Below are 13,284 nucleotides of genomic sequence, written 5' to 3' on the forward strand. Positions count from 1 at the left end.
AATCTATACATATTGATTTGTATTTGTTGGTAATATTTCTGGAGTGCGAATTCACAATGGATTTATATCCCACTGTTGAGGTCCTGTTGAGAGCCGAGCATAAAAACATACATATATACAAAAAAAAACCTGAACCCCCCTCCGTTACAGAGTCGTACAAGGTACCTATTTGATACCTCCTTTGCGTACAACCTCTTCCTTTCCTGCACCTCCGGTCTGCCCAGGATGAGCAATTTATCCTAATCTTTCCTATGTATACCATAGGATCTATGCTTTAATTCTAATTTAATAGAATGTCACCTGTGACCAAGCCTCTCCCCTTAATGTAATTATAACAGAATGAAAATTATACCTCGATTGGTATACTCATTTAAACCTCTTTTTTTTTTCTTTTTAAACCTTCTATTAACATTTTTTGGTTAGAACATTTCAGAATAACGAAATAAAGAATAAGAAATAGTGATGTTTAGAATTAGATATCGAAAACCCATCTAATCCGGGAATATCTACTTAATTTTTTTTAAATAACTTTGTATGTTTACACATCTAAACAACAAGGAGATTTTAAATACTTGTATGCAGATCGTCCACCGTCATGCGTGATCATTAATCTGTTATGGTGGTCGTTGTTCTTCACGTCTATTTCATGACCAAGACTCATATCATTGTTATTTCACGGGGCCATCCTTGAAAAAGGTATTATATTCCATAGTGCTGTCAGCCGCTCATTACTTGCAGTTTGATGCTTTAATGTTCCAGAACATTCCTCGTGCCCTAAACCAATAACCATCCAGTGTATTCCAGAATATTCCGTTATGTCTCATAGCCTTCATGTAAGAAAAATAGAGTATAAAAATCTAGAATGTTCCAAAATGGTCGGTATCAAATCAAGATCTGCATATTACCGTGAATCTATATTTATATGGTGTTTAGCGTTTTATATCAAATTACTTATTTCTCAATGTTGTCAAAAGTTTGTATGTTGCCGTTTTTTGATGTCCATGCAATTGTAGAGTTATCCGTGAAAGATGAATCTTGTCATCCACTTTGTATCTTCTTCATGTATTCTTCTGCCGCCTTAAGCGAACGTAGCATGAATCTCTTTCCTTCTCCCTCAACTATGGAAAGATTCGCAGGGTACCGTAGGATGGGGTGGAGACCTTTCTCAAATAGCTGGTTTACTACAACCTTGTAGTGGGCCCGCAGAGTTATGGCTTCCTTGCACATATCTTCATAAAACCACACTCTTTTTCCTTTGTACATCAGTTTTCCCCATCTCTTGCGTGATTCCCTGATAATCGTGTCTCTTGTTGCAGTTTCCCGTAGACTAGCAATTATCACTCTTTCCTTGTTGTTTTTATTATAGTTTTCAGATCCAATTCTGTAGCGTTTGTCCACTATCGGTTCTGTAGATAGGATTTCAGAACCTAGGATTTCGAATAGTACTGCAGCAAACTTGCCATCTGTGCAGTCGACTGATTCATCCAGACCCACTATACGGAGATTGAATCTGCGGGCGTGCCGTTCTATTTCTAGCAGATGGAGCAAGTTTTCCTCCTTGTTGTCTTGGATCAACTTCCGGAGCTGTTTGTTTTCCAGTTGCATTTCCTTTGATACTTCGGCGATATCTTCAGATAGTTCCTTATTCTTCTCCTCTTGCTTCCGTGAGTATTCGATCCCAGTATTTGCAACCGCCGTTATGCGGTCGGATTGTGCTACAATCTGTGTCTTGATATCCTCAAGTTTAGTCTCTATGGCTATCTTAAATGCGGTAGCATTAGCCTCGACTCTATCCACAGCTTTAGCCATCTCAGTAACCTTGTCGGTTAGGATTTTCATCATATCTGTCATCTGCGTATTGAAGTCGGGTGGAATACTCTCCATGACTGTTTCTGCTGAGGTCGTTTGAATGTTATGATCCATGCTATTGTCGGGTTTTTTATTCTCAATAGTGTCCGCTCTTCCCTTCCCTGAACGTGTCACCGCGCCGACTGCCGTTGGAGAATTTGCTTCACGTCTTTTTGAGCTATCTTTCTTTGGTCGCATGCTGCGTTTCACTGTTGATATAGTTAGTTGAAGGTCTTAGTTAATATACTGTATAAGTCGAGGTTTAAACACATTAGTGTTGTATAAAGTAGGTATTTAAGCGAAATTAACAAAAAATGGAGCGGAGCTTGTGACAGATATGACCGTCACATACTGTCGTCAAACCGGAAGTCAAATTAGTACTTTTCTTTAATTAAATACACTTTCTTTAATAATAATAATAATAATAATAATAATAATGGATTGGATTTATATAGCGCTCTTCGTGACACCCCAGTGACCCCAGAGCGCTTACAGAGTCCATTATCGTTCATACACAGTCATACCGGTGGTGGTAAGCTACAATTGCAGCCAGAGCTGCCCTGAGGCAGACTCACGGAAGCGTGGCGAATAATTCATATTCACATTCATACGAGGCAAGTAGGTTAAGTGTCTTGCCCAAGGACACAACGGCAGTGGACATGGGCTTGAGCGGGATTGGAACCACCAACCCTTCGATCATTGGACGACCCGCTCTACCCCTGAGCCACGCCGCCCCACAAATGTTATATTAATATAATATATAATATATATAATATATTATATAATATATATAATATTTAATATATAATATATTAATGAATATAACTCATCAGTTTCGTCAACATAAATAATCCAATAAGGGCACGGTTGATATGAAAGTGATGGTGACGTCTTATAGTATAATATTAGTGTAGTCTAATCTTTAACTGCAACTGTGAAGAAAACCCCCATTGGTTTAAACTGATTGAATAGACAAAAAAAAAATTATTATAAAAAATTTCAAATTCGAATGTTGATTTAGAATTTTAATGTCAACATTATGATCGAAGCTTCGAAGCATTCGGTACAGCCCTAGAGTAAATACCCTAACCCAATCAAAATAGAAGTTAAAGTGTATTTTCAGCACTACGTTTGTTTACCAATGATTTTTTTCATGTCTGGTCAATGTTAGCATGGTCTTATTCACCATCAAAGAAAAAAATATATATTATATTCTCCTTTGGTTCATTACAATTTACTCAAGTATAGTAACAGACACAACATTTCTGACACTGGGAATACATTCCCTGAGGTCCATAGATGTCCCTAGATACCAAGAACATGCAAATGGACCTTGTAGAAGTGGAGCAATCTTCTGTGGGTATGTACTTTTAGGCACATTTTCTGAAAATATGGCTAGGGATTAAGAGGTTAAGTGCTGTACATTCAATAGCAAATACTTCTCTACTTTTAGTAGAATTTGAATGGAGGACTTTTACTTTGACCAAAGTACTTGTTTATCTAGATATTTCTACTTTTACTTAAGTAAAGGAACTGTGTACTTCTTCCACCCCTGCCTTTTATGTATATTTATTTAGTAGGGGCAGAGACAATCTACGCATTTCAGCTATAAGCCGTCCTCTGTGTATAGCTGAAATGTGTACACATACCTAAACATACCTAAAGGACAGTTCTGTGAGTGCTGGTTATTTCTGTAACTATGTACGAGCCTGTCTGGTAAGAAAGGAGGTCATCTGCTACTTAAGTCTTTCCATTAAAGGTGGATTTCTAACTAAATTAACACTTTAACTGCCGGAAGACGCTTTTAGGCGTCCTTCCCCGCCATGCTCAAGTTGCCGAAGACGCCGTAACTCGTCTTTGATATCAATATTTAAAAAATCTGTGATCGGAATCATATTTCCTTTCCGGGGCCCTGAGACACAAGTGTGATCTCCTCTCAATCCTCTAGCGCAGTGGGGCCCAACCAGTCGATCGCGATCGACAGGTAGATCGCGGGCTGATTTCAAGTAGATCTTGATTAATAAAATTCGATTATTAAATTTTTTTTTTTTTTTTTTTTTTTTTTTTTGCTAAATCAACTCTTCCTCTCCTTGTTAACTACAACAAGCAATGCTGTTTGTTATTTAAGATGAGGTCAGACTCGGCACTGACAGATTTGTGTTCATTATGCTGCTTTTATAAAGCCTCAAATGACGGCTTACAATATACAATTTTGGCTGGTAGCTCTCGGGCTAGGTGGTAAATAAAAAAGTAGATCTTGGTTCAAAAAAGGTTGGACACCCCTGCTCTAGCGGTTCAAGACCTCCATCTGGTGGCCGATCGGCATATCGAAAAAACGGATGTTACCTTTAACCCGGTAGGACTCACTCCATATGGGGTCCGGGCACTCGCTAGTGTTAGAGAGACTCAGTCTTCACACAGTGAACATCGATCGCTGCAAATAACTCGAAAAAACAACATGATTTGGACGTATATATTATTATACAACCTGGAAATGGACCGGATATTTCTATATCCCATAATAGGAAAATGTCTGTTCCACGCTCATCGCCCAGCGGCGCGAGGAAGATATGGTAAGATTCAGCGTTATTTTTCAATGTGTACGATACTAACTGCTATGATGAACATTTGACCCACATTAGATGAATGGTATAACGCTGCCCACGGAATTATAAACGCCCCCTCGGCCATCCGGTCAACATCAGATTACGTGTAGTAACTTCCAGAAGTCCGTCCAGTTGGATTTTTTTATATCGCGCCGATTGCTATCAAACTGTATTTGATCATCAATATAATGCATTTGGGGCTATAAATCACGTTCTGGAGAAAGCTGCAGAAAGAGATGAAAACATACAGTACTTATACTTTAGATCATATTTTAGTATGAATATGTGAATGAAAAAGTTTAACGTTCATACACCCTGAACAATACATATAGGACATTGAATGGGCCCTAATAATGGCAATTTAGCAATAGAATTTAAAAAGTTATAGCCCTGCAAAGAAGGGGAACTTCTACATAGACAAATAGAGCTGGCAACCTATGGTATATCATGAATTTAGCCTTAGGCAATCAAAGTGTTAATATCGCTGAGGACCATCAGCGCTACATTCCACAGCCCCTGTGACATCATTTTTGTCATCATATTTAATTGCTTCCTCTTCCTCCTCCCCAATGCTTCCATGCCAAATCGGACATCGTTGAGCGCACGGTTGATAACGGCAACAGCTGTCTGCGTCTTTCTATAGCGCTGCAGAGTGTCATCACAATTAATTTCACATCCATATTGCAACGAGAAAACCTTTTAAATCCTTCAACAACCATCCACTCTAATCAATCATCTTTCATGCTTTGCCACGTCTATCCCCACTGAGTTGAATTTGCATACACCGTGTGTGTGTGTGTGTGTGTGTGTGTGTGTGTGTGTGTGTGTGTGTGTGTGTGTGTGTGTGTGTGTGTGTGTGTGTGTGTGTGTGTGTGTGTGTGTGTGTGTGTGTGTGTGTGTGTGTGTGTGTGTGTGTGTGTGTGTGTGTGTGTGCGCGCGTGTGTGTGTGTGTGTGACATTTGGCCTACTTTGGCCTAAGAGTCATTGTAATTACAGGCTTTTAAAGATGTTTAGGCCCAGACTCTCTAGTGCGGCTAAATGTGCGTTAGCTTTACGACTCAGACACATGTCTGACTGGCCGCTCATGTTCTTGTCTCTTAACCCTCGGGGACCCAATAGTGTCTGTCAGCATGTCACCTTTTTTAACTCACGGTTTTAGTTTCAGTTTATTTTAAAAAGGACAGTACACATTAATCAACATTACTGTAAATGTGCCAGTTTTAGCCAGCTGGCAAATCCACAACTGTAGTCCTTTTGGCAAGATGTTATAAAAAACCATACACCTAAAACAGAAGCATTCAAAGTAAAACACAATATTTACAACACAATCCAAGATGATAATGGTAAAAGCAATAATAAAATACACAATGAACTGATTAAAAGTGGTCACATGTTTGATTTGTTAATAGCCAGGTCTTGAGTTTTATTTTGTAAAGGTGTGGTAGGTAGCACAGTATCTTATTTCAGTTGGTAGGATGTTCCAAAACTGAGTGGCTCTGACTGCAAAACAGGACTGACTGAAGGAGCTGGACCTAAACGGCACAGTACAGTCCCCTCTCTGGGTAGATATTGTGGACCTATTACGAAATGTTTTTTTGTTTGACAAAAATACTGAGAGGTGGAGGGGCCTTTCCAGTTAGAATCTTGAACAGTAGGCACTAGGCAGACATCAATGTATTTTGTGAGGTTTTCCCAGCTGAGGATTCTGTACTTGTTGAGGATGTGACAGTGGTGGTAAGTATACAGTTTTCGGTCCAGCACCTTGAGAACCTGCTTATACAGAGAGAGAATGGCTTTCATGGTTGTGCTTTTTGCATGGGTCCAGCTAGTGAGATGGGAGATTATCTTCACAAGTCTTCTTCACCACATTAAGAAGTTGAGACTCTGTGAGCCAGTTGTTGACATTCACCATTGCAGCGTTTAGTTTAACAGCCGCCAGTTCTTTAGTTTTTGCATGAATATAGATAACTCTGGGTGGAGTGATTGGTCCGAAAGCCAAGCTGCATTGGGTGCAGAGTGTACGGGCTATAGTGGTGGGGGGAAATATCCATACGTAGTAGTATTGCAATACTTTGTGTGGTGATACTGTATTGATACAAGGACGGCAAGTATCGATACTTTATTATTTATTTATTTATTTAAAAAATATATATTTCTTTTTTGTATATATTTTTTTGTATAAGGAAGTTGCATTGTTCATTTCAATACCTGTAATAGTACAGTAGTCCACACTAGGGCTGTCCCCGACTAAGGATTTGGATAGTCGACTATGATTGGCCAAAATGTGCCGTTAGTCGACTACTAGTCGACTAAAAAATAAATAAAAAAAAGTATAATATATATATGTTTTTTTATCATTCCATTTGGGCTGTGGGGGGTGCTTAATGTCTGAAGGAGTCGACTGAAGGCTTCTTGTCCTCTGCAAAAGCATGCAATTGGTCCACTGATGGATACATCTTGATATTTGTCTAGTCTAGTGTGTTCATTACATTAGATGGGTGAAATCCTCTTTCAGTGCCTCTGTGCCTGTTTTCGTAGGCAGTTAGCCTCTGGTATGTGTGCCATTAGCGTTAGACATGCTTCTAGGCCTCTTTTCTTTTGGAAAGAATGATAAAAAGATATTTATATATATTATTATTATTATTTTTATTTTTTTTCGACTAAGAGCTTGGCAGTCGACTACGGCTCCTTTCGACCGATTAGTCGACTAATCGACTAATAGGGGTCAGCCCTAGTCCACACACACACGCACATGTGTGCATTCAGTTAAGTTGGAATATATGACTGTAATACAAACAGTTCAGTTTGTCAGGTACATGCAACACAGATTACAGTGTTGACATCTGTCTGCTTGAGAAAATCTCATTTGCTGCAATAAAAATGATTGAAGTGAGATGAACAGACTGAAAACTTTATTTTATTAGATAAAACATGTTGACAGTTTTACTTTGCAGTTAAAAAAGGTAATAAATCGCAATATATTGCAATATTAATATCACAATACTATCGTATCGTGACTTAAATATCGTGATAATATCGTATCGTGAGGCCTCTGGTGATTCCCACCCCTAACAGGCTACTATTAAAAATGTTCATTGCTCTGGGCTTTCTTATTATTTATTGTGCCTAAAAACGAATACAACTTTAAGTAGACGTACTTATTGCTGTTGTTCTGTAAAGTAATTCAGAACTGTAATTGTTCTATAATGTACCTTAGAACGGGGGGAAAGACCTAGATGGCTCTGACGGCTCTAAACGTCTATTATCAGGGATAATCAAACTGTAAACAAAGAGGCCTATTAACACAATAATTGCCAAGAACAAGTATACTCGTTATTGCCCGCCATGAGTTCAGCGGCAACAACGAGTTAACTCGTTTTTGGGATTGTTATTTCTTTGATTCGCTATATCTATTTATAATAATTCATGGCTGCAGCCTCTGTAGACCCTTCAGACCCTGTCTGAGCTGGCAGATGGTCAACACCGCCCTCTACTGCCTTGCGGAGCTATTGCATTCTATTGGAAATGGGCTGGTGTGTTTTATGAGCCGATCTGAGCCGTGGGGGCAGGGTTTAAATACTCGGGCGAGGGCCATTTCATGTATGCACGAGGAGTAGGGATGGGTACCGAATTTGGTACTTTTGAGGTACCGAACCGAAACACATCTGTACTACCGAGTATCGATTCAAGTGAGATACCAAAATAAATTTATTTTAATTGTTTTTCCTTTTTTCTTTTTTTTCTTTTTTACCTTTTTTCTTTTCATGTCAACGTTCACACACACAATATATACTTACCTAGGATTTGACTTGATTCAACAACAAAGCAGTCGGCGCAATGGCAAGCCGAAAACTGTCGAAATTGTAGTTATTTGAAGTTTGGATTTATTTTTTACGACTGAGGTAGGTAAATAAAATGTCTTGAGACTAAAGTACTGAAAAAAGGTACCGTTGGGTACCGGTATCGATTCACAGGTACCCGTACCGGTACCGTATCAGTTCAAATGTGAAAGGTACCCATCTCTAACGAGGAGATATAATAATGATAATCTAGCGTTGATTTCAGGATGATTAGATAATCAGCCGAAAAATTACAACGTGATGACTGGATTACACTAAAATGCCTTTTTCTCGTATTTTTCCTGGAATTACTTAGAACCACCCAAACCATACTCTATTTAAAACGGTATAAAACGGAAATGTACGGATGAAAAAACGATCTGTATTGGGCATGTTGACTGGAAGCAACTCACTGACAATCGACTGGTGTATTAGACCCATAGCTATAATATAAGATATATTTTAAGCACTCGCAAATGTCGCAGTCTAAAACTATATCCATTGAATAAAGACCTGGCGCTGAAGGGGGATCAGCGCCCCCCTGCTGCTGGCAGTCAATGTGTTAAGATGTTAGATCCTAATATGAAAAACTATGTGATTTAATGTTCTATGCCTTACCTTGACTTTGTCTATTTTGCTGCCATCTATTTTATGCTCATTTTATGTCTGCACTTTATGTATTGCTCTTGATCTGCTAATCCTGTGTTCATTTTATGCCTGTCTTTTTTTGTTCTTTTTTTTAACTGCTGTGAAGCACTTTGAGCTGCAATTATGAAAGGTGCTATACTTAAATTCATCAGCACTTTTTGTTAACATGACCTCTTCTGCTGATCCTAGGACTCATGTGACTCATTTAGAACCTAAAATAAATCATAGTAAAAATTATCATTCTTCCTTGTCCCTTCCTGAAAAACTCTCCTTTGATCTGAGAGCATCTCTCTGGTTCTCTCTCTGTTACATGTAACACACACACACACACACACACACACACACTTACTTACACACTTGTAGTACTGAACACATACTCTGTCGTCTCTGTTGCTACGTTCCCGATTGGACACTGTCCTGGATTATGGCGCGGATTATTCCTTCTGTATTGTGGGTGTGGTGTTTGTGGTTATCTGTGTAAATGGATGTGTTTGTGGTGGAGTAATTATCCCGGCTATAGCGACACTTGGGGCAATGTGTATTTGTCTTAGTTTTGATGGTGTAATGCTATTTAGTTTTCCAGTATAAATGTGATAGATATTTTCTTTGATTGTCATTAACTTAATTCTAAATGGTCTATGTTTATTTTACCTTTTTAATACTGCAGCAAGGATTTCTTTTAATATATATAAAATATAACTTAAGTATATTTTTCATGGAAAACGGTATAGTAAAAATCCACACCTTTTGTATGGATTCATGACAGTATACCTTACCTGTCAGTATATCTCCCAACCCTATAACCACTCTATGGCTACTCCATGCTGCTCATTACCTTGTCAATAATTAGTGATATACTGATGTGAAAATTGTGGCCGATACCGATAACTGATATTAATATTGCTGTTCTGGCCGATACCGATATTTACCGATGTCGATATCTCTGTATAGAAAACACTTTTTTTATGATAATCAAATAAAGAGCTATTTTCCAAAACGCATTTATTTTTGTACTTTTGTAACTTATTTTCAGAAATATTTTGAAACTATTTAAGGTCAAAACAAGTTTATATATATATATATATATATATATATATATATATATATATAAAAGAAAAAAAAGATACAAAAGAATAATAATTCATTTTTAATTTTTTTTTTATATCTGTTCATATTGGCCCTATCTTGATATCGGACCGGTACAGATGTGTAAAAAAAGGCCATATCGGCCGATATTATCGATAATCCCACTGCATCTGTACCCTGTGAGCTCATCCATAGTGTTTGATACACTGAGCTGATAAATGCTCTCAGCATTGTACCCAGGATTGTGTGTGACGTGAAGGGTATTTGTACTTGATGCTTTCTGTACTACTACTAATGCATTACTAAATGCATTATCTTGAGCCAGAGGGATGAGAGTGGTTTATTTATTATAATACGATATCATAACATTGTGAGTTATGAGAGTGATTGCTGCATTAAAGGACCATACCAGTCTAATTCTTACTTTTCGCCTGTCTTTACCAAAAACACAAACTACTAGGCCTACTATATAACACAAACTACTAGGCCTACTATATAACACAAACTACTAGGCCTACTATATAACACAAACTACTAGGCCTACTATATAAAACAAACTACTAGGCCTACTATATAACACAAAGTACTAGGCCTACTATATAACACAAAGTACTAGGCCTACTATATAACTTGGTCATCACTGGGAGATTGTTGTATAATGCCGTAGGGTTATGGTAGCATAACAGGTAAATGTATGCCTACAAAATACTGTAGTAGGACTACTGAACAGGTTTTCAATTACATACTGAAAGCCAAAGTCTAAATTTAAGATTAGGCTTTGTAACAATGCTATTGCAGGTTGTATCACAAATTCAATATCTGTGTCGTATCAAATTGCAACATGATATTTCATCCAGGCATGCAGCCCCGATCTAAAGTGAGCAGGATGTCAATGTATCCTGATCCTAATCTCTCTCTCCTCTCTCTCTCTCTCTCTCTCTCTCTCTCTCTCTCTCTCTCTCTCTCTCTCTCTCTCTCTCTCTCTCTCTCTCTCTCTCTGCCTCTCTCCCTCTCTCCCTCTCTCCCTCCCTCCCTCTATCTCTCACCCCTCCTGTCTCTCCTCTCTGCCTCCTTTCTTGGAACATCCTTTCCCTCGCACCATTTCTCACATCTCTCCCTCCTTCCCTCTCTCTCATCAATCACTTACTCCCCCTTCTCCCCCTCCATCCATACCCTATCAATCTTGCCTCTCTTTCTCTCTCTCTCTCTCTCTCTCTCTCTCTCTCTCTCTCTCTCTCTCTCTCTCTCTCTCTCTCTCTCTCTCTCTAGTGTCCAGTGATGACGCTGTCCTTCTGACCCCGGGGAGGATGAGCCAGCGCCAGGGCAAGGAGCGAGGAGAGAAGGAGAGGGGGGAGCGAGGAGAGAAGGAGAGGGGGAGCGAGGAGAGAAGGAGCGAGGAGAGAGGGAGAAGGAGGGGGGCCTCCACACCCCTAGCAGGGAGCACCTGGCCAGCAGCCCCTCCACCCTCAGCCCGGGTCTCAGCTACAGCCACGGTGAGATCATCCCTCCTACACCATCTCCTTCATTTAGAACATCTCCTGCAGAGCTGGTCTCAGCTACAGCCACGGTGAGATCATCTCTCCTACACCATCTCCTTCATTTAGAACATCTCCCTGCAGAGCTGCTGCTGATGACACTCACAGGGCTGTCGAGGAATCCATCGGTTCCGTATTCGTTCACCAAGAATTTCTTCTGATTTATTTGTTTACGCTGAACAAGATAACCAGAAGGCCTGGTTATTTTAAATTTTTTTGTATCAACAAAGCTAAACTGAGACTCCAGGATGAATAACAGACAAGCCACTTTGACCCCCCCCCCCCAGTCCTCATGGCGCTTAGCATTTTTTTTTATAATTTCTTTTTAAATATGTTTTTGGTAGATCTTTTATTGCTTTTTGATACCGGGTAGTCCGGTAGAGAGAGAGAGAGAGAGAGAGGAAGAATGGGAGATAGATGGGGGAGGCATTCGGCAAAGGTCGCGGGGTCCGGGAGTCGAACCCGGGACGGCCGCGTTGCACCGCAGCGCTGTATGTGGTGCGCCACCCTGGTGCCCCGGCGCTTAGCATTTTAAGAGGTTAACTGAATCCGAGTCCATGCAGGCGGAGGGTGCTCTCTGAAGGCACTCGTTCCCCTCTGCCGCTTCTCTGAACTCCTCACATTCCAAGAGGTCGAGATCTAAACTCTAAAGGTCAACTCTAAAGGTCACGGTTACCATATGGCATTTTTCATCTCTTGTTTTTCATTTGTACAACTGTGTCGGGTCTTCTTTTTGTGCCGTCTTTCTTCTGATAATACAGGATGAGAGAGAGAGAACTGATCAAGGAGGAACAAGTACATACAGGGGCAGATTTATCTGCTCTTAGTCTCCATTCTCCTGCACCTACTCTTGTGTTACAGTGCCCTCTTGTGGTTAGTGAGCAGTAGTGGGTGAGCTCATTGAGATCACTACAAAACTGTACTATTGTGAATCCAGGTCAATTTACTTTATCTTTGGATTTTGTGGTCTTATCTCCTAAAGATTTCTCCTGTTCGTGGATTAATATCGCCTGGCCTTGCATGAGTTTCGTGACAATAAAGTGAGCACTGGACAAGGCTGTCAGAGACGGGAAGTACAGACTCAGATACTGAGATATGTCTCGGGGAGATGTTTAATCATGTCCCACGTTCTGATTCTGAGCATGTCATCATCCAGGCCGTGCGGAATTATCAAAGGTCTTGCTAAAATATTACTTAATAGTCTAGGCGCGGGTTGTTCGCTTTGCTCTCTTTGGGAGGATGACAAGTACATTTTACACCACTAGAGGGAGTAAGTGTGAAAGGGAAAAGGCATCGTTTTCAATTGACATCTTACCATCCTACAGTACATTCTCTCTCTCTCTCTCTCTCTCTCTCTCTCTCTCTCTCTCTCTCTCTCTCTCTCTCTCTCTCTCTCTCTCTCTCTCTCTCTCTCTCTCTCTCTCTCTCTCTCTCACACGACATAGTGAGGGCAAAGCGGGGTTGATCTCTCCATATAGACTTCACTTCTGTACATTTTTTATAAAAATAGTTTCACGTCATTAATATGATGTTTATTTTACTGTGTATATTTTGCAGATTTTATTCTGTGTGTTTTCCCCACCGGGGAAATTTAATCGATCTTTTCTAATAGTGCACACAGGTGCTAACAAAAACCCCCGGTAAGGCTTTTGAAAGTGATTACCCAGGCGCTGCCGGGCCACGGCGCGGGCCAAAGATAGCTCACGTTCCGGTTAACCGTCT

At 39.9% G+C, this 13,284-nt stretch overlaps 1 protein-coding gene across 1 annotated transcript in view; it reads left to right on the top strand.

Annotated features, from left to right (window-relative positions):
* The window catches only part of osbpl8 (oxysterol binding protein-like 8), a gene marked incomplete at its 3' end in the record, with an annotated part of 241,611 nt that overhangs the window by 141,694 nt on the left and 86,633 nt on the right, over nt 1-13,284 (top strand). The window contains 2 exon segments of the mRNA XM_084331028.1: nt 11,297-11,400; nt 11,403-11,520. Coding sequence (XP_084187154.1) covers nt 11,297-11,400; nt 11,403-11,520 — 222 coding nt within the window.

This window comes from Notolepis coatsorum, assembly GCF_963971535.1.
Source record: "Notolepis coatsorum genome assembly, chromosome: 15".
Lineage (NCBI taxonomy): Eukaryota > Metazoa > Chordata > Actinopteri > Aulopiformes > Paralepididae > Notolepis > Notolepis coatsorum.